This window comes from Neodiprion virginianus, chromosome 6 (genome assembly GCF_021901495.1).
Source record: "Neodiprion virginianus isolate iyNeoVirg1 chromosome 6, iyNeoVirg1.1, whole genome shotgun sequence".
NCBI classification, from domain to species: Eukaryota; Metazoa; Arthropoda; class Insecta; order Hymenoptera; family Diprionidae; genus Neodiprion; species Neodiprion virginianus.
In genome coordinates this window covers 24,523,738-24,545,903 of record NC_060882.1, presented here as the reverse complement: position 1 = coordinate 24,545,903, position 22,166 = coordinate 24,523,738, and the positions used below count along the sequence as shown (strand labels likewise).

The 22,166-nt window shown below is 35.9% G+C and overlaps 2 protein-coding genes across 6 annotated transcripts; one reads left to right on the top strand and one right to left on the bottom strand.

Annotated features, from left to right (window-relative positions):
• Positions 1 to 283: 283 nt before the first annotated feature.
• Positions 284 to 2,136, bottom strand: LOC124307537 (uncharacterized). Of its 3 annotated transcripts, none has more exons than XM_046769308.1 (5): positions 1,805 to 2,136; positions 1,402 to 1,604; positions 1,117 to 1,240; positions 775 to 988; positions 284 to 459 (listed from the first exon to the last, which is right to left on the bottom strand). In XM_046769308.1, exons 1-5 carry the CDS (start codon positions 1,856 to 1,858, stop codon positions 353 to 355), a joined length of 702 nt encoding a protein of 233 aa, XP_046625264.1. In that variant the 5' UTR covers positions 1,859 to 2,136; the 3' UTR covers positions 284 to 352. The 3 variants fall into 3 exon arrangements, with proteins under 3 accessions (XP_046625264.1, XP_046625265.1, XP_046625266.1); XM_046769309.1 differs by having other exon boundaries at positions 787 to 988; positions 1,805 to 2,128; XM_046769310.1 differs by having other exon boundaries at positions 775 to 955; positions 1,805 to 2,128.
• Positions 2,137 to 2,282: 146 nt separating this feature from the next.
• Positions 2,283 to 20,422, top strand: LOC124307531 (uncharacterized). 3 transcript variants are annotated; one of them, XM_046769298.1, is made up of 16 exons: positions 2,283 to 2,836; positions 4,886 to 5,115; positions 5,879 to 5,992; positions 6,576 to 7,076; positions 7,360 to 7,501; positions 7,583 to 12,460; positions 14,105 to 14,183; positions 14,511 to 14,579; positions 17,510 to 17,699; positions 17,924 to 18,040; positions 18,122 to 18,298; positions 18,418 to 18,585; positions 18,725 to 18,808; positions 19,678 to 19,720; positions 19,989 to 20,101; positions 20,197 to 20,422. In XM_046769298.1, exons 2-16 carry the CDS (start codon positions 4,978 to 4,980, stop codon positions 20,335 to 20,337), a joined length of 6,954 nt encoding a protein of 2,317 aa, XP_046625254.1. In that variant the 5' UTR covers positions 2,283 to 2,836; positions 4,886 to 4,977; the 3' UTR covers positions 20,338 to 20,422. The 3 variants fall into 3 exon arrangements, with proteins under 3 accessions (XP_046625254.1, XP_046625253.1, XP_046625252.1); XM_046769297.1 differs by having other exon boundaries at positions 7,360 to 10,687; positions 10,748 to 12,460; XM_046769296.1 differs by having other exon boundaries at positions 7,360 to 12,460.
• Positions 20,423 to 22,166: the final 1,744 nt, after the last annotated feature.

Sequence of the window (22,166 nt, the reverse complement as noted above, 5' to 3'; positions counted from 1 at the left end):
TTTGGGTGAATAAAAGTGCATTTGTTAAAAAAATTATTCTCAGATAATATTAACAGTTCCTGGCAGTTTTCAAAATTATATATTTATTATTCGTTTTGAGCTTTGATGTGAATTTATTAAAGTTTAACTGACACTTCTTTAGGGCAGCAAATGCCTCGAATTAAATTAATAACACTATAAAATGCTTCACTAAATTATCATTTTATCCTAATGACGTGCAGATCACAAGTTCTGCTGTCATTACAAAAATAATTTGCCAGTGCTACAGAATATGACAGAAACATAGACGTATAATATCAGTATATATTTATTAAAAATGTTATAACAATACGTACTAATACAACTATAGAAGCTAAGGATCAACGGAATTAACTATTTCATCCATGTCTAAATCTGGATTGAGCGTTGGTGTAGAAATCGGACTCTCTTGCTGGTTTTGCCAAACGTCTTCTTTCGTAGCTGTAATAGAAATGATAATAGAACAGAGAAATTAGTAAAGGAACATGCGATTAAGTTAATTGATCTATTTCAATTAGTCATGCATCACAATGATGAACTCATTAATAGCATTGATTAAATTTTTTGCAATGAAAAGGTATGAAATATTTGGGAATTAAATAAATAGAACCAAGTACATCTTGTGATAATAGAACAACTCTCAATGTCACAATGATGCTCTAAGGTACATAATATGGATAATTAGAATTATGTTAATTAAAAGTCAAAAGCTAAAAATTGAATTTCAGGTTTTAGTTTTAATAACTTGATGTTCACATCGTTCTCTACATTTGATTATACACTGTTGTTGAACTCGGCAGTATTCTTCTTCCAGTACTTTGTTGAGATCAATTTCTTTTTGCATATTTATCAAGGCATCATCAATTCTTTGGCACAGTGTTGTCGATAGATTATCCATGCCTGCTAGATATGTTGTTTCAGATGCAGCAACAGCCATCTTGTGAACATAATCCATAAAGCCAATCAGTTTCTAAAATTTATGAGAAGGTCTTATTGAAACTTTTCCTAACTTGGAAATTGTAAACTCTACCCAACCAGATCTTTCAAATTTTGGTGTAACTAATGAGAATAGTGTTGAATAATTGAAAATATTCTCACTGTAAGAATTTCCTTTTTAAGTTGAACCTCAGCTCGCACTTCCACAATCATATCCCAATGTGAATCACACACTTCATAAGTTAAAGTTTCTCTTACGAGGACGATCAATTTAGTCAACATATTTCTGTTGAATTTTTAATATGAAACCATGAGTAGAATTTCCATACCCATATTCTATTGATTATTATTAGTTACTTATTAAATCTAAGTTCCTGATGGCTGTTAATATACCATGTTTACAGAGTAGTAACATTGCTATAATTTTATAATTCACTGGCATCTTACCTATAATCTCTACTTGTCGATTCAATTGCAGAATATGTAACTGTCAATACTTGTGAGGCCGTGTTTACCGCGTCTATTGTCGACTGTTTTATCATATAATCGTAGGACAATGTTTTAGAATCAGGTGGCTCCAGAGTTAGCTTTTGATCCGCACATGGTTTTTGTGTTGATGTACTGTTAACGAACAATGTTGTCGAGGCATACTAAAAATAGGATATTAAAAGATGCAGGCAATGTTATTTGGGGACACAGTTGGACTGCGTCATGGAAGATCTTGAAACTAAATTTTGAAAATCTTTTTGGCTGAGAATTCTTATAACATTGTTCAAGTCTGTGATAATATTCAATTTACGACTTTAATTAGGAAGTCTCGACTGCAGCTTGAAAGTTCAAAATACGATACCATTATAGGCCATGTTCTTCTGATGATAGCTTTCAACACTTGACGGCATGCCATTTTTTCGTTGGATAATTTAATGTTACAAATGGAGTTACCGGCAAAAAATCACGTTCGTACGAAACAGTAAGTTTAGGTTAGAAGCATAATACATGATGTGACGTATTGCGAGGTATCTGGCAAAACAGTCAATATAATTTATCTAACACTTAGCTAGGACTTATGCCTCTGTTAGTCCAAATCATTGCGTACCCATTTTAACCTGTTTATTGTAATTTTAATGATCAATTAGCTCAGAAACTGTTCGTAAATCATTGAGTTAATCAGTGAACCTGGCCTAGAACCTGGTTTGAAATAATACGCCTGACGTCGTGGGCAATGGCAATTCGGTAAGTGGTTCCGTCTGCGCAGCCATTACGCGCCGATCGGTCTCAGCTCCAATCGTGTAACGGCCTTAGAGCATACATACTACTCATGGTGTATACTACTGGAACTACTCTCTAGCCTTCTTGGAGCTACTACTCCTTTCGTGGCCCCCACTTCATTGGTGAGAGTGACAGAGAGGACGGAAGAATTATGATCTTCTATCCATCAGAGAACTGCTGCAAAACCGCTTATGCATTGTACATACTAACGAACCGTGCGCTGAAATTTTGCCCGAGTTTGCTTTTCGGAGCGGAGATGCGCAGTATCGGATGGCGCTGGTACACCTCGCTTAGTAGCGACGTCATACGGCTGCCATATATTGGCCCACCTCAAACTACCGGCTTGGATAGGAGTTCGGTCTTCTGATATCCAGTCTTCTTGGGACGTGTAAAGTTGTGGTATCGTTATCCGACGAGTGAAAACTACCCCACCACCATTGCAGACAGCTAGCTGCAACCGACCAACCCACAGCAACCTGCGTAGCCATGTTTGTAGTACAGTTTTCTTGGGATTGTTACAAGTGCTGTGTTTTTTGATTTTTTGCATAAGTGCTGTGACGGGAAACGTGATAATCTTTTATCCTGTATCAACTACGTTCAACTGGGATTAATTGTGAGTAACAAAGCTGGACATTTATTAGCTTAATTGTAAACTTCAACAATAAATCTTGTTCGCCGAGACTTCGAGAAGGGTAAAAAAATTTTGGGAAGAATCTTGAATGTCGTTACTCGTATCTGAAACCATATTATCGGTTTCATTTATGGAGGAAATTCATCACCTCGTGTTCACAGTTTCTGAAAAAGAGAACGACCGTTACTCCACTATAGAAAAATGTTTAAACACTACGGTTATTGCTCCCTACCACGAACATGTCCGCGAAGTACACTGAATAATTACACAGTTTACCTAAATCCTTTTCCAATCTGTTACAAGTTCTCTCGTCGTATTGATCAATTCCCCGAATGTGGTTTATCCTACTTTTAGATAGATGAAAAAAATCTCATACGTTGAAAAATCAGTGTCTGAGAATTCATAGGATGGTTACAGCATTGATCCCGCCCTCTTATGGAGTTATAAATTTGATTAACACAGTTTACTTGCGGTTTTTCTTTTAGGTATTTAAAATTAGGTACCTGCAGTTGCAACTGATACGTATTCCTTTTTGATACACAGACAGTACGTGGAAAATATCGGTCTAACTCATGTTTGTATTACGTCAGTTGAAAATCGCAGTAACATGGCAGCTTAGCGCCTATACTGCTCAAAAACAAAGCCTATACATAATGTAGTATTTCTTGCTAAATACTACATATTGTTGAAATTTCACCAGAAATATTCATACCGGCACGATAAACATCCCAGAGTTTGTTTCCTCACATATTTTATACTTGTGATAAGTTATCTCCATTGATTTAAATGTGCTATATAGCATAAAATTAAAATTTGAAAAACCCATTAGCCCTTTATACCATCACTTTAATTATGCCTTCATAATGTAAGATTAATTGAATTATGTACTTTATTAGATGATTACTGATTTCGAGCGACATTGGCGCTGACGTTTCGTTTAAAATATTTATCAATATTAATGGATCATATGTCAGGGGACCCTTGCATAGATTCTGACACACTTCAGGCCACTGTTTAGTTTGCTACCGCTTGTCTAACATGCAAAATGAACGCCAACAGTGGCCTTCAATGTGTCAGAATCAACCCAAGTGTCTGTACGTACAATCAGCAATGCATTGTCGATGATTAATTTTAAATATGCATGCGCTATTATGTGACAAAAATTATCAATTTTATGAGAAATGGATACGTGAAGTTCATTTTTCATCATAGTTTTGTTGCCTGCAGGCCTCTTTGGCTGTCTGGTACACATTATTCAGCGCTGCAATATTTAGCTATCTAGCATTATTTATAGTTGTGAAATTGAGAAGCATATTGACATGCAAAATAACCCGTCATGCACAGTTTGTTTTGATGATATTATACAACCAGTCAGGATAGCCTGTTGGTTTATCGCTTAATCGATATCTCACAATTGCAGTGATTTTTATGTGTGAATGTCGTACATGTAAATTTTTGATCAAAAAATATTTTAAATGGATAATTTATGTGGATGTGTGATATCTGAACATCTTACCTTTTTATAAGGCACTCAAGTTGATAATTCGTACGTTTGAACTGAAATTCATGTGAAATATTGAATAGGTCGTGTCCTATTTTATATTTCATTCAAGTTTCTGTGAAATGGTACTTGAATAATGTCTTCTCTGTGCAGGAGATCAGCGTAATGATTTGGAAATGTGTAATTACCGATTGGATAGTAGTAGCGTTAAATAATTGAATCAACAGCATATTTACGTCATGCAGATGCTTTGAGTTTTGTTCAAAGTGTCATCCATGGGGATCCTGGGTTTGTTTGGTTGTTTGGAATTTTTTGAATGAAGTTTTGTGTTTATGGATTCAATATTTATTTAACAATACATATATATCTTGACAAATCTAGATACGTAACATTTTACGACCTATAAAGACTTTTGTTGGTTGAGAGCTTTTACGGGAAAACCTATTTGATTTATGACGCTAATATGTGATTAATCGTACACACTGTTGTATGTAATTTTGTAACAAGCCTTTTCTCCTACCATAAAATAGCATCCAAACGGAAAACTGCGGTTTAAAAGTCGACATGCAAGTCAAGTAGCAAGCTTGTCAAAGCAAATGCTAAAAAGACAGAGGGTTTCAAAATGCAAAATTGGAACCAATGGCAAATGCCGGCTGGTGCCATGTCAGCACCAATGCCTCCCACACCAGCTGGCTTCACTGCACCAGGAGCAGATCCTATGGCTATGATGCAGTCCTATATGCAATATTATAATCAGCCAGTAAGTATATATCTCAGTCAGGCCTGAGATTTGACAAATTTACTTCTTCTTGCCCTATTTATCCAGAAATAAAAACCCAAATAGTGTTTGAACTTAAATATATTAAAAGTCATTAGAAATGTTGCACAGATATACTCATATCAAGGATTAGCAATAATTGATAATATATGAAGATCAGGCATTCTTCAAGCAAAGTGAAACTTTTTGAAACCGATACACTTTTCTGTCCTGGCTATGATAAACAAGCTCCTAAACTGGTGTTCATAATCAGCTCTTGTATTCATAATCAGCTCTTGTGTTCGAGGAGGTTTTCAGAAAAGGTCACCACTAATCAAGTCACATGTGACGCCAACATTGAACTGTTTCGAACACAAGATCTGACTGTCAATGTTGGCTTTCGCAGATGTTGATTTACACATAAGTAATGTTTAAAGAATTTCGTAATATGCTGTAATGAAATTACGTTACACAAATTTTTCATCGGGACATACTACTTTCACAACAAAGACTTGATTACTGTTTTTGTTATAGAATAATTATTTAAGTCGTCGTTCAGTCTGTGCACAATACCTTTTTTTTTGTTGAAAAAATCGCATATCCAACAGAGCTTACTGTGCTGGAAATACGTTGTCATATCATCTCATTAAGCCTTTAAGGTTCCCTTTATTTGAACCACTTAACAATTATCTTGGGACATATTAATCCGCCACAGATTCACTGTTAATTTTTGATCACTTGTAATTCATCAAAAAACCTTAATCAGGCTCCAAGTGGCTATACTGCTGAACAATGGGCCGCTGCTCAGCAGCAAAATTGGACCCAGTGGCAGCAGTGGCAACAGCAATTTCAACAATGGCAAGCACAATATGGTGAAAAGGTAAGGATAATTTTGTTGAATAATTTTTCACACATCATATTGAATAGGAAGATCTGAAATTTTCATTCAACTAGATTGTTAGTTATAGATGAAAATTTATTAGTTTGAAGGGGGTAGATATTCATATAGCATGGATTTTTTGTTAGTAAAGTTGCCTTGGAGATTTCTAAATATTCATAATTCTTTTTTAACAGAGCAACTAGTTTTAAGTTTCATAATCATGAAGTCTAAATTATAAAAAATTTCAAAAACCCATCATTTAAGCTCATTTGTTATTATATGTCTGAAGAAAAATAAATTTGATAACCGGGGAAGATTTTTTAAATAGACCTGATTAGAACTATACCTTTATAATTATACCTTTATAATTTTATTCCGTATCTATTTGTCAATAAATTAGCTTACACATATACAATACAAATATGCAACATAAATAGCAAAATTTCAAAGGACTGCATTTTGTGTTAATGATCACACGGATTTAGAGTTTAAAATATTTGATAAGAATGTATGAATATGTAACTATGAGTGTGAGGCTTCATTTTATACTTAATAACTTTGATAATGGTTGGATTTGTTTCAGTATCAAGAGACAATGAAGCAGTTATCGGCTCAGGGTTTAACCCTGCCAAATGTAACACAGGCGCCGCCACTGCCAAGTTCACAGCCTCTCCCTCCTCTTCCTAAAGAAGAACATGCAAAACCTCCTTTACCACCAGATAACAATAAACCATTCCAATATGCGAATATGCCTCCTCCACATCAAAACAATCTTCCATTATTTCCAGCTAAAACACAAAACTCTGATTATAGTGCCATGAATACTACAAATTATTCACAAGCACCACCTTTACCCCCAGGGCAACCACCCCCACCATTGCCAAACCCCCAAGAACCACAGGGTGTTAATTTGTCAGGTGAGAAACGAGCTATTAATACGTCAGATGATTTTGGTAGTGCTAAAAAGACGAAACTTGAAGACGAAGAGTTGACAGAAGCGGAGAAAACATTTGATGCTCAGTTTAAACAATGGGAAGAACAATTCAATAAGTGGAAACAACAGAATGCAAATCACCCTGATAAGGTAGGTGATTGTCTAAACCACTTATACTGCATTATTTAAGAATTATTTTACATTGACAATTAGTCTGCCAAATTCATCTCGTGTATTGTAAGATAAAATAGAATAAATTTCATCATTAATCAATCCGATTTATGATCATGCCAGTATAGTATATCCTAAACAGTTGAATGATTGAATTTATGTTTGAATAGAATTTATTTTTGACAGACTGTGTGATTGATTTAAGTTTTAGAAACATGTTTATTCTACAATTTAATAAACTAAAATAATCCTTTCTTTTCAGACACAATATAAGCAGTATGAAGCAAAGTGGACATCATGGCGGGAAAAGCTAATCGAACGTCGAGAGCAAATGCGTAAGAAACGTGAACAACAGAAGCTGACATCGAAGGTAGATTCTGAGAAAACGAAAAATATTCCTGGAGGTGACAAGATATTAAACATCTTATCAAGCAGCGAAAATCAGGGTTTGATTAATAATTTACTAGGAATTGGTAAAACCTTAGGGCTGACTGGGAAGCAGGATGCAGAAAATTCTTCAAAGTTACCAGGTAACACGAGGACTGTAGCACCTTCAACACAGCAACATGCTATGTCGCAGCCACTTGCAATGATTGCTCCAACGATGACAAGCAATATGACACATGCTGCATGGGCTGCGCAGCAATGGGCTGCTCAATATAATGCAAATATAACAGCCCCAAGTTACAGTGGTTTCCAATTTCTGCCTGGAATAGCTGGTCCCCCTATTGCTGGACAGTCTACTCAAGTTCCCCAATTACCCCAAGTAAGCCAAGGAGTTGGAAATGATTTTTCTCTGCCTCCTCCAAATCTGGGGAATTCAAGCGTGAATTTTTCTCAACCACCACCAGGATTTGGAGCTAATGATTCAAGGCAAATGTTGGACTCAGGATTGAAACAAAATGATCGTAATATCCATGATAGACCTCCGCTGTTATTCGATCCGAGTGGTGACAAAAAAGATGGTTTTGGGGGTAATGAACAATTTTCTCAAAGCACTGATAATTTCCAATCTGTCACTAATCGTACTGATGAAAAAGGTGATCGTTTTACTATGAGTGACCGCACTACTTTAGGAAGTCAATTCTCAATTAGAAACAAGCCTTACGATCGAGACACACAAAAAAGTGAATTTGGCATGAGTAATCGTCTCGGAGGTAACCAATTTGGATCTGACAATGAGCGTTATAATCAACCAGCCGATCGATTTGGTACAACCAGACCAGGTAGCGACTTCAGTACTAATGATCATAGTGGTCCAGGAAATCAACGACGACAGGAAAATGACTGCTTCGGAAACAGTGAAGATCGAGATTCAGGAAAAAACCGTTTCAGCATCACTCAAGATCGAGATTCAGGAATCAATCGTTTTGCAAGAGATAATGATACTTTTGCTCCCAATAGTGACAGATTCAGCCGCCATGACCGCATTGGTCCAGGAGTTAATCGTAGTGGACATGATGATAGCAACTTTGGTCTGGGAAGTGATCGTTTTGGATCGAGTAACGATCGTTTTGGATTAGATATTGATCGATTCTCAGCGAAAAATGATCGTTTCGGATCAGATGTTGATCGGTTTTCGTCGAATAATGATCGTTTTGGGTCTAGTTCACTTGGTGATCAGTTTAGAGCACTATCTAAAGACCGATTTGGAACTGGATTAGATCGTTTCAGCTCTGGTAATAGCCTTCGGGGGTCTAGTAATGATCGTCTAAGCTTGGGCAATGAAAGATTTGAATCTGGAAGTAACCGATTTAATGATAGGGACAATTTCAATAAAAATTCTACCTTTGGACGTGATAATTTAGGCCCAGGAAACGAACGTTTTAACCGAAATGATCGATTAGATATTTCTGATCCTTTTGACTCTAAAGATCTTAGTTATGTAAATGACAACCGGCGTGATAGTTTTGGAGATAATTCTAGAGGATCGAACAAAAACGTCAGGCCATTTGAAGCTTCTGATAATATCACACCAGAACTGAGAAAACTTATGGAAAAACGACGGGCTGCTATGGATGTTTTCAAGCCAAGGGATGATGTATTTAATCCTGTTAGACAAAACAGTCTTGGTTCACTGAGCGAGAGCTTTAAGAAGATTACAGGAGAATTACCATACACATCGAGAAATCTTGGGGATATGGGAACAAAAAATCTTGGGCTAGGACACAGAGGCTCCGAAAATTTGATGTCTCGTGGACCAGGAGATTTTGGTCCTAGAAGTATGGGAACACTGCATAGTAATAACAACTTCGGTCCACAGTCTTCTAGAGGTATAGAATTTGGTGCCTTCGGAAGTTCCAGCCTGGATAAGTTGAAACCCAGAGAAGAGTTTGCACCCTCAAGAAATGAATTCGGTCCGCCGAGAAATGAATTTGCTCCTCCCAAGGCTGAATTTAGCTTACCCAGAAATGAATTTGCCCCTTCCAGAAATGAATTTGGTCCTCCTAGAAATGAATTTGGTATTTCTGGAAATGAATTTGGTCCTCCAAGAAGTCAAGGCAAATTTGGACCTCGAGGGCAAGAGGATCTGGAACGTGGAACTAGAAATGATGAAACAGCAGGCGATCAGTCAGTAAATTTGGGTTCAAAGGACAAAGAAAATTTTGATCATCGGGATAAAGGTAGAGCCTCCAATGAGCAGGCTGAACTCATTTGTAGATTGAATACTTCTGAGCAAGGAAATAATGCTTTGGAAAAGGATAAAATTCTGCAACTTGAGCCTCCGTGCAATATTTTACCACTGGAAAAACCACCGTGGTTGGATACTCAATTCTCAGAACAGAATTTAAATGACAATGTAAATGATGGTACCAATAATAATTCTGCCAGTCAGAATAGTGGTCTTGTAACAAATTCGGAGCGTTCAAATAATGAAGATGTGGAAAAAGCAGCAAAATCTCCTTCTAAGAACATTGATCAGGAAAGTGATAACAAGGATCAAGACCAATCAAAAGGTGACACTGACAAGCCTATGATGGCACTTGATGAGGTAAATACTGATGGAAAAGATCGAAATGCTTTACCTTTCATGGGTGAAAATGATCCGAAACCTGAAGATTTGAATATGGAACCCCCGCCAGAACTTCCTAATCTAGGACCTTTAACAGAAACACCAAATATGCCAGCATTCAGATCAAGTGAAACAAATCGTGACTCAAGTGCCAACTCATCCGGTCCTATACCACCACCCTTGATCCCACCACGAGGACCGAATCCTTTATTTTTCGATGGTCCGGGCTCATCAAGTGGTCCATTCAGGCCCGGAGGCCCTAACATTGATCAGTTCGGACCTAGGGGTCCAAATGTAAACCGTTTCGAATTCAGAGCTCCTATTGATAGACAATTTGGGCCACGAGGTCTCCCGTTCGGCTTAAGAGGTTCGAGTGATACTCAGTTTCGCCCGAGAGGTCCAAACGACATTCTCTTTGGTCCAAGAGGTTCAAATAATATTCATTTTGGTCCAAGAGGTCCTAACGATGCTCAGTTTGGTCCACGCGGACCCAATGATACTCAGTTTGGTGCACGAGGGCCCAATGATACTCAGTTTGGCCCAAGAGGCCCAAATGATGCTCAGTTTGGTCCGAGAGGTCCGAACGATGCTGTGTTTGGGTCAAGAGGACCGAACGACACTCAGTTTGGTCCAAGAGGTCTAAATGATACTCAGTTTGGCCCACGAAATCTGAATGAAGGGCCCTTTGGACCCAAAGGATTAGGTGATAGTCAGTTTAGATCAAGAGCTTCAGAGCAATTTGGTTCGAAAGGTATCCATGACAATCAGTTTAATGCCTCTAATCAAAGAGGTCCAAATGATAGTTTACTAGGAGGTCGCTTAACTACTGAGCAATTTGGTCCAATCGGACGCGGTTTCTCTGGACCAAGAGGGCCAGGTGGTGGACCATTTAGTCAACGGCCAATGAATCCGCCATTTGCAATGTCTAGAGACTCCAATGACGGACAGTTTAGGCCGCGAGGGCCAAATGAGGGAAGCTTTGGGTTACGAGGATCAAATGTTGGTCAAAGACCAGCGATTCCATCTCTTTTGGGACTTCAATTTGATAAACAGCCAAAATTTGATCTACCAAATGCATGTAGCAATATTCCTAATCAGAGTAGTAAGGGCTTTGAGTCAAGCAGTATTAATATGGATGAGAGCAAAACTGTTGATAGGAGAATATCTGGAATTGGTGAGTCTGATCCGACGGTGCGCATTACAATGGATCAAAGGCCTAAGTTTGGTCCAGGTGTAGTATTACCACAGAGTAGACCTACAGGCTTGGACCACAGAACTCCATTTGCCCAAGGAGTAATGGAACGGAGATCATCATTCGAAAAAGATATTCCAGGTGATGGAGGACAAAGTTTGCCTTTCACGCAAGGAGGACAAATGAATAATGAACTAAGATCACTCATTCGGCATGGTGGATCATCGTTAAATCCACTACATTCTCAAGAAGGTCCAGAGCAACGACCATTCATCCAAGGTGGTCTGAGAGGTTTGGAAAAAATTCCTGGTGTGCAGGGTGGGTCAAGTAATTTTGATCAAAGAATGGAAGACAACGTTCTAGAACAAAGACCTCCATTTGTGCTAGATGGACAAGGAAGTTCAGATTCCAACATGACACGTGGCCGTGAACAGAAATTAGGGTTTGATCCTACCTTACGTGAAAATAAAAATAACTCACAGTTTGACTCAGGATTTCGTGATAGATTGAGTGATCATGATGATCGCCGAAGACCACCACATGGTTCAGGCATTGATGAATTTCGTGTTGGGAAACAATTCAATTATAACCATGGTGGAAGTGCAGTGAATAAGATGATCACTGAAATAATTCCTGAAAAAGTTATAGATTACGGCCACCTAACGAAAGCTGTCGTACATGAGTACATAACTCCCGTTGAGACATTTGATTATGGTCATGGTAATTTAAAACCTGTGGTGCCTGAACATGAAATAATACCACGAAAAGATTTTCAACACTGGGAGGAAACCGAACAAAGTTTGAAAGAATATGACGAAAGATTAAGATTATATGCACGGGAACATGAATGGAAAGGTCGTGGAAACTTACGAGATGATTTCAAATTTGATAAACCACATTCAAGAGAACGTGATTGGTCCAGGCCAGACAGAAGATCGTTTGAATGCGATGATCGAAGACCATCAGATAGAGACTTAAGAGCTAGGAGAGACAGAGATAACAGGGAAGAGCGCAAGGAACGTGACCACGAACGTGACAAGGACCGATGCCGTGATGACAGAGATCGGGATGATAGAGATCGCGATGATAGAGATCGTGAATATGGACGTAATGTCGATCGAGAAGACCGTTCATCGAAAGATGGAAGTGATCGTAGAGGTATTTCAGCTTATTTGTTATATTTTTTGTACCAATCGTCTCAGTTTTTATTCTGATTGTTTCAAACGTGAAGTTATAGGAATTAAACTTATTGCTTATATGAAATTCAATATCATTTTTGTTTTTCATTTCTTTCAAATAACGTGTATCACATTTGTTATTTACAATTAGTAGACTGGCTAAGAAAGTATTATTAAGGAAGTATGTATTTACTTTGTGAGCCTATAAAGAAGCAAGCACTGTAGATTGGCTCAGTAAGTAAGTATTTACGAGATTGAAAAGTACCTTCTCAGACCTAGTCTACTACAATAAAAATTATTGGCCATAGCTTACTCCTGATTTTGCAGGATATCTAAAGGAGGGTTCCATCAACCAAACCAGGTACATAAACCACATTTCGTAGATGGCTGTCGATTTTTTCTTAAGCGTATTTTTGTGCTTCAAAAATATGTCATATAGTTGTAAGTGGTAAAAAAATATTTAAATCTCTTTGGTTTTCTACATTCAACTTGAAGCAAGATATTAAAAATCTGAAATGACTATTTGTTTGGAATAGTAAGCTGAATGTGCACCCCAAATTTCAGCCATCAATATTTAACACCGTAGGAGCAGATGCACTTTGAAGGGTCGAAAATGTTGCTCTTTGAAGATTTTTTAATGTTGCTTTTACTTGTAGACGATAGTCAATTTTATGTAAAAAACGTCCTACAATGTTAGTACTTACTGTGAAAAGTTTCGGAGGTATGGGTTTTCACTAATAGATTTTGCAATTACGCCTTATAAATCGTTTTTTTCACCTTGTGAGGAAAGACTAAGAAAGAAAGGTACTTTATTTACTTCAATTTTCATTTATTTCAAATTCATGTGTCTCAGTATTTGTATCATTTCAACACGTTTATGATTTGATATAATGAATAATAAATTTTACTTTTAAATTCAACTTTTACGATACGAAAGTTTTAGTGGACCAACTGACATTTTTTTTTGCACCGCATATTGAAAATTGTATAAGTAAACAGTGTTTACTATAGGTACCAGTATTGCATTGGATTCAATGGAGTAAACATATATCTCTGAGACTATTTACAGTAAGTACTGACATTATAGGACCTTTTCTACATGAAATTGGCTACAGTTTATAAAAAGAGAAGTAATATTACAGAATATTCAAAAAACGACATTTTTGATCCTTCAAAGTGTATCTCCTCCTCCAGTATTCAATATTTATGACTGAAATTTGGGGTGCGCATTAAGTTCACTATTTCAAGCAAACAATCGTTCCAGATTTTTGATATCTTTCTCTGTGTCGAACATAGAAAATCGGCTGGGTTCCAATATTTTTTTATCTCATCGAACTTTATGGCATGATTTGCAGAGCGCAAAAATACACTTAGAAAAAAAATCGCCGACTACCTGCGGCTTATGCTTCTTGTAGCTGCTTTGGTGAATAGAACCCTCCCTTAAGGGTGCATGACATGTACTGACTGTTCGGAATTAAATTAGCAAAATATGATATTTCTAAAGTGTGCAAAATCAATTTATGATTATCACTTGACTAGTATTGTAAAATTAGTTGTAGTTGTCGTTTTTTTATGGTAGACTCTTTTTTTAAATTCACGAACTAATTGTTTATTCCACTTGTAGATAAAAATCGAGACACAAGTGACAGAAATGACCGAATGAAAGTCGAACAAAATAAAGAATGCAACAGAGATGACGACAGGTAATTTGATCAAAGAGCACCTGTTACTGAGGACGCAATTACTTATTTACTTACCAAGCGATTAGTCTTCACATATTATTTAACGAATATATTGAGAAGTGAATTTTTCAAAATTTGCTTGATGGATCGTGATACCAGTATTACGTTACGTGTGTTAATATAGAATATTACATTCTCACTGTTAAAGCTTAATGATTTCGAGGTACCTGCACTATAGTGTGATTATCACAAGCTGAAACCTGCTCTCTAGATTTAGAGAATAATTCTTGTTTTACAAAGTCTGTATTGTGAAAAAATTTCTGTTTGAACATATCTGAATTCCAATAGATCTAAGGGCAACGTAAGTCATCCGGAGCATCAGAGTAAAAGCAACGCTAATACTTCTCAGGAAACCAGGTATGCAGCTCTCCTGTCACTATTATTATATTTATTAACAGATATGATTATAATATCAAAGTTTATGATTGTGCGCATGAGCCATGAGAATGAATGGAAGCAGCGTTTAGCTTCAGCATTCACAGAATTTGAATGCAGTGATTTTTTTAGAATGGTTATACACGACTGTGTATGGGCAAACACATTTGATCAGACATACAGGAATCAATAGCCACATATTTTGAGTAATTTTTGAGGGTTGGTGATAAATAAAGATTCACAGTGAACATAATATTTATGAGGTCATAGATTTTCTTAAGAAGATCTTTTTGAGTGTATATACAATCAAACAGGAGTTCTCCGAAGCTCATCACAGAAATATTTTGAAGAGATTTCATAGTTCTCGTGAGAGACTTCTTTTTTACCTTGCTAAAATATCTTTGCAACGAGTGTTGTCGGACTTGTGTATCGTTGTATATAAAATCAGAGATCTTCTTAGAAAAATTTCTTGTACACTATACACTGGAAGAAATTGTACGAAGTTAGTCCTATGCATTAAACCATGAGGACATTGTTTATGACTCGATGTTGCGATTAGTAGGCAACAGCTGATCGCTTCTATTCAAAAAATTGCCACCGTTACTTCGTATTTCCTGTACCACCTAAAATTATATGATTGGCATCTTGAAACTTTGTTGTGATTTGCAATAAAGCTATTTCCTGGCCTGCATCTAAGAGCTGACTATCTTGTGTTAGTGGACAATTGATGCAATCAGCTGCATGCAATTTACGATTAAGAATAACGCGAAACATAATTATTTAATTCTTAGGAATTTATTGGTGACTTGCTTCTCTTTAATATTTGTTGCCTCACAAAAATGATCTGAAGTCTGTAGCTATTGGTATAGTTTCCCATGACTGACATACATTCGTTTTTGTGCACAAAAATAATTTACGTATGTGGTTCAAGCTTGACAACTTGCCATTGCTTTCACGTAATTTTTGGAACAGGCAAGTTGATCAATGCCTTCTACGAATTGGCTTTGTGTTGGCACTGAGACATTTGCAAACGTATACATTCGTTTGCCTCAAAAGTTGCCTCAGAATTTCGCGCAACCAGTATCAAGTTATCAAGCGTCTACCCTGTTAATGGTTTTGAATTTGGTATAATTTCGTTTGTTGGGAGCAGATGACAATTACTGTAAAAGTTTGTCTGTTCAGTAGTCTGATGTACTGTTTGATGAACAAAAAGTTTAGAATCAATCCACCTACAGTTTAATACGATCTTAATGATATTATCAGTAACATTTGCGTACAACGTAACGTGTTGTTGACATATCATCTATTAAATTTAATATTCATAAATGTGACCTTTTCTACAGGAAAGATTGATATTAAATTGTAGTTGGGATCATTCTAAAATTTTTGGATTGAACAGTGTACGGCAATCACTGAAGTATAAAAATACTGGAACACGCACCATCAGTCATCAGAGCGTGTCGAGAGAGAGCCATCTGGGAGGTGTTCTATCTTTCTTTCATACAGTCAAATCAAATCATATTATGCATATATTAGTGAGCAGTCCGTGAATAGCACTGCACACAATCGCTATAATCATAATAGATTTTTAGCTAGACTGTATGTACCGTGGTGCGATTGCGCATTGGTGATGAAATATGTGAACAAAATAACCCTGTATAACTCTCTCTCTGCGTTACCCCCACTCTCAATATTTACACTTAGTGCATGGTCCTGTATTATATTTTAGTGATCGCACTACATTACTCATATCTGCAACATGTACACTTTTATTTGTGCTCACTTAATGAACCCTGAGTTAGTTTATAATCTAATTAGCAATAGATTTTATGATTTGATTCATCTTTTTGATGGATAGTAAATACTTTGCGCCTTATTCTACTGAAAATGAATGGATTAGACTGCTAGACAGATGAGGAAACTTATTTAAATCAGATACTTATTTTTCTGTATTCACATCTGATTCACATTGAGACATGGTGCTCACACAAGGCACTCTCGTGATTGACGTCCTCGTGCATACTCTCTGCAGTACATGCAGAATGAAAATGCTGTTGCCTTTGCGTATTTCTTTTCCTGAAGTACCGTTCGTTGTACACTGTGCATTACTTTCTTCATGGCTTACAGAATACAATATTCCTTATTTTGGAATATTGATTCAGCTCCGTTGACCAAATTTGTTTGAAGTATCTAACGTTATGGCATCTAGATTACGTTGCTATTTTTGCCATAGTAATTCCAAATGAAAACTGCAAAATGCTTTGGAATAGTTACGCTGATCCACCTATTTCAAGACTACTTATGCGTTAAGTACAACACTTTGTAAGCCTGTTATGGGTTTTACGTTACTGCGTGTTTTTTTAGCGGTGACAGAAATATCGATAAACAAATTTATGCTATTATGACAATACATCAACTCGTCGTCAGTGGAGATATATGTTTAGATGTAAGAGTTATGAAACGAAATCAAATTTCAACATTTTACTGAGACTGAATCATACAGATGCGTTCTTGACAAAATCCTTTGCTCGACACTAGTACTTGTAGTGAGCACTTTTCATTAAATTAAATATGCTGCAATAAATTTCAATATGGAAACACTGACATTGTCCAGCATTATCATAGTTTCTGCTCAATTTATAGCTTGTCTTAAAATTAGTAGTAATCTTATGTCTGCAGTACAGTTATGTGCTAGTAAGGCATTTGAATTAATAGACTATCGTATATTGCAAACATTTTATTTTTCTGCTATTGTGAATCAACTACCCTCTCCTTATTGGTATTAAATTTTCTTACAGCCTGAAGGTCAAGGTTGATAAATGAATTCAGTGTATAATGGAGATGCCAATGTTTCTGTAAATTGTATGTAAGCGCTACAATAGTTACTCACAAGAACTTCCACCTTGTTCCAGTACTTCAGAGGCTAAAAATGATTCTGCGGAGACAACTTCCACGAAAATGGAACTGCCAAGAATGCCAAACTACACCATGGTTGACGATATTTTATTCCAGCCTGGACGTCAGACTAGGCCACCCAAGATAGTGATTATTTTAAGAGGGCCACCAGGCAGTGGGAAGTCATTTGTTGCTAAACTCATCAAGGTAATTTTCATATGTATAGTAAAACTAGTGCCTTTACAGTTACTGAGTTTAAGCACAATTTGTTTTAACATCAATTTTGAATGCAAAGGATATTGTCAGTAGACTGTTATTGCATACTTATCCCAATATGGATCTCTGCAGTCTAAAAAATATGCTACATAATTCGGATACTTGGCAATTTATACCTGCTTATCAATTATGTAATTTTTTTTACATTTCTGTAGGATAAAGAAGTCGAGCAAGGAGGTTCAGCTCCAAGAATTTTAAGCCTTGACGATTATTTCCTTGTTGAAAAGGAGAAAGAAACTAAGGACGATAATGGCAAAAAAGTAGTTGCAAAGGTATGTATATATTTAGTCTATGAGTCATTTTTCATTTTACCTTAACATATTGTTTTTAAAATTCAATTTTAATATTCACAGGAAATGGTCTATGAGTACGAAGAAGCAATGGAACCCAGTTACTTGACATCTCTTGTCAAGGCATTTAAAAAGAATATCACAGACGGCTACTTTAATTTCATTATTCTGGATTGTATTAATGAAAAAATTTCTGATTACGAGGAAATGTGGAGCTTTGCTAAAACCAAGGGCTTTCAGGTACATCATATTAAGTTGAAAATTGGCGAGTCATCTCATGTGTCTTCATGAGCTTGAACAAACAGACAGAATGAAATGAATCGAAAAAAATAACTAAAATCGTCTATTCAACTAATCAGGTGTATGTATGTGAGATGGAAATGGATGTACACATTTGCTTGAAGCGCAATATTCATAATCGCACCGAGGACGAAATTAATAAAATCGTCGATTATTTTGAACCAACACCTAACCACCACTTGAAACTGGATGTTAATGGGATGCTCCAGGAAGAAGCAATCGATGAGGTTTAACTTTTTTTTTATACTCGTTTAAGATATACAGTCAAGTTAAAATACGCATTCGTTTAAATAATTTAATTATGCATTCCATCTTCAATTATAATTATAAAAGAATTTTTACGAGCCTCAAATTTACATCTATTAGGTTCATATGGAAGATAGCCACCCATCACCGGAGGATACTACCCAAGCAAATGATGATAGCCAGGATAGTCAAGACGAACAAGTTGTAAGTCCAACGGAACACTAAAATCTCATCTAAAAAATGAAGTTATTATGAAACATTCATCTTGCTTACATGTTGAATTTATAGCTGTCGTGAAAGAAAATATGAGACAGCGTAAAAATTCATATAGTATTTCCAAAATATTTTATGAATTCTCATAATATTTGATCTCAAACTCCGTTTGAATCTCATATTTATATTTGGACCTGGCCTTATATTCTTTACACTTCAAAATCAGCAAATTTTCGAATATTCAAATTATCACACTTAAAGTATACTAGTTTTGATTGCACTTTTAAATATCTGTGACAAAAAATATGCACGAGGCTGAAGCTAGCAGCCAGAATTAGCAGACAAATTTTGTAATGTTCATTCAAATAAGGTAGTGAAGTCGGAAGATCAAAATTTTGTGAAATACCTCGAAACTCCAATACTTTTATAGAATTAAGAGTATGAAAGTGAACTGCATTATTCTATTTTCAAAAAGAGTTTAACATGTTTGGTCGCTAACTCTGGCTACCAGCTTCGGCTTCATAAAATATTCCTGAATAGGAATTATCTAATTGTATATTTTGCCTTTGGAGGCATGTAAAGTCTCTTTAGTTATCTCTTCAATTTCATCAAGATAATTCTAATTCTGTTTTTATGTTTTACTTGACATGTACAGCCCCTCAGATTGATTCTGACACGTTCAAGGCGGCCAATGGTATTTATTATCTATACTAAACAAGTGCAACAAAATACCACACGGGTGGCTTTGAATTTATTAGAATCAATCTAAGGTTCTGTATATATCCGATCAATCTTATGTCTCATAGTGTGTTTTTATGGTGTTACTGATTTTTCATTTCGGTTTACTCTATCAAATATAGGGAATCAGCAAGTGGGAACAGATGGATGCCGACAATAAGTTGGGTGAGTGTGAATTTTAAACTTTTAACTTAGATTATTGATTGGAACACGAAATACAGTCCTTGGAGAAATCATTTCTCATAAAATACGGAATTGTCCTATTAAATTTATTCTAGTGTATACCATACATGCGAAAAGTTCGTTGAAGAGCATCATCATCTGTGCTCAGCTGTATGACCTGTATTTGAAGATAAATAATTAGGAAAAAAAATGTTATGTTACAAATTTGATTAATCAAGTAGTGATAATCGGCTATGGTATTTTTGTGCAGATCGTCTAGATGGTTTAGCTAAAAAGAAAAACGAAAACCGTCTTCAAACAATGGAAGATTTCCTTCAGGTGCCCGATTATTATAACATGGAAGATACATCAGGAAAAAAAAGAGTGAGTTTTCGTGATTTTGAAAAAGGAATGAAGCAGATTATTGTCGCAATGATTCATTTCGACGTAATTACGCGATGTTGTTTTGTCTGATAAAGGTACGATGGGCAGATTTGGAAGAACGAAAAGAACAAGAAAAATTGCGGGCAGTTGGTTTCGTCGTAGGTCACACCAATTGGGACCGAATGATGGATCCTACCAAAGGACAGAGCGCACTTACGCGTACCAAGTACATATGACCCAAATTTGTTCCCAGATCGTCCAGGCAAAACAATTGATGTAACTGCACCTAATTAGGGAAGTAATAAATTTTGAATATATTAATTCAAATTTAATACGACGAAGCAGTTCATTATGACACATTTTAGCAGAAGACGAAATAAGAGTTTGGCAGGTACCAATGATTCAATTATAAGATAAACCCATTAATCCACGGAGAGTTGCACTATAATTCTCACAATAAAAAATAGATTATTTATTGAATATCCTATACTTTCCATAGCGTACTCAGCAGTCCAATGCATTAGTTTTTTTTGAACTCATTTTCACTGATTTGCAAACACATATCTGATGATGGATGGCAGATCGTAAGCAAAATCAAAGTTTTTCGAAAGAAGTTGAGCCAAAGCTTGTGCAATCTCGTGTGATTAAATTTTTTATTTCGAAAATTTTTCGTTCAATTCAATGCTGTGAAATATATCGCTATTTTTTAGTCACTGAGATTTAATTTTTGGTAATAAAGCCAATTATTTTTTAGGAATTCTGTGGTTCAGATACCATAAATTCAATAATGTCTCACAGGATCAAAATAATATCGCAGGTACTATGAGAAGACTGCATATTTTTGAACCGATTATTTTTTTTAAACGATTCAGAATGGTTTTTTTTCTTTTTTACTTCATTCCTTCCACTCTTTCTTAGATTTAACTTCTTGATCTGCCTGTATTTCAGAATTTTTGAAAGAAATATAACAGGATTCGTAATTTTCATCAGATATTTATTATGACATTAAATAGTTGATCTACTCATATCTATTGTATTGTCCTATATTATCATGTGTTGATGCAAGTTGAAAATAATGAAACTTGTTGTATCGAATTATTAATAATTCGTGTTATAATCTAATGTTTCTTTGCTTGTATTTTTTCCTACCTTATTTTACTGTCACAAGCTTTTTAATCCGGATGTACCCTCCGGAAATATTATAAATAAGGAATCCGGAAATACTCTGTCTTCCTAATCTGGGACACCCATCGAGTACAATGTAGATCAATTCGTAATAGGTTAAATGTGTGACAAATGTAAAAACGTAAACCCCAAATTAGTTTCACTCTAAATTTTAACAAATTTGACGCAACAGTTTGATCTATGTAAGATTTAAAATCGTTGCTAACTGCTATTACTTTTATCGATGAATCTTTGTAAAAGATTCTCCGGGTTGTTGATCATGCAACAAATAAAAATTACCAATCAGTGATTAAAGTTATCATTTGATAGTTCCATTTAAAATACGTATGTAAGTATCTAGATTGCAAACCTATTCCATCTATTCAGTATGTACGAAAATATAGGAAGCTTGATACAATTTGCACGTTCACAGTTTATCATCATCAAGATCATTTTAAACATAGTTCTGTTATTTATACGATAACTGTAACTGCATTTATGTAATAAAAGTTTTAAACAAATTAAGATTAAGTATACAGAGTTGGAAAACAAAGCTCTCTCGTATATTGATTAATTACTGTCACAGTTGTATTGATTAGTATTTTTTAATTAACTTGTAAAGCAACAACCTTCTCCCTGTTTCAAGATCGGAAGGAAGTTGAAAGATTTCAGTGAAATCAAGAATCCACGCTTCCTTCGAATTACGGGAAACGGGTATCCTCTTCCTTAATTTTTATTTTGTACGACTTGTAAACTGGTTTTTATCGGAACGTACTTGATACTCGGTATTGAATCATTAATGACAATATTCGTTGAAGCTTGGTCACCCCTGGCACGAGGTGCTGCACTTTGATCACCTTCGCGCACAACTGCAGGTGTCGCTGTTCCATTATTGTTATCA

Bases quoted from the DNA above. Each gene is read 5' to 3' on its own strand.
- LOC124307537 (XM_046769308.1), bottom strand. From the start codon at position 1,858: ATGGCATGCCGTCAAGTGTTGAAAGCTATCATCAGAAGAACATGGCCT. The intron at 1,605-1,804 runs GTATCGTATTTT...TCCTATTTTTAG, and splicing joins GAAGAACATGGCCTATAATG to TATGCCTCGACAACATTGTT. The intron at 460-774 runs GTGAACATCAAG...TTTCTATTACAG, and splicing joins AATCAAATGTAGAGAACGAT to CTACGAAAGAAGACGTTTGG.
- LOC124307531 (XM_046769296.1), top strand. From the start codon at position 4,978: ATGCAAAATTGGAACCAATGGCAAATGCCGGCTGGTGCCATGTCAGCA. The intron at 14,184-14,510 runs GTAATTTGATCA...GAATTCCAATAG, and splicing joins TGCAACAGAGATGACGACAG to ATCTAAGGGCAACGTAAGTC. The intron at 18,809-19,677 runs GTAAGTCCAACG...TATCAAATATAG, and splicing joins ATAGTCAAGACGAACAAGTT to GGAATCAGCAAGTGGGAACA.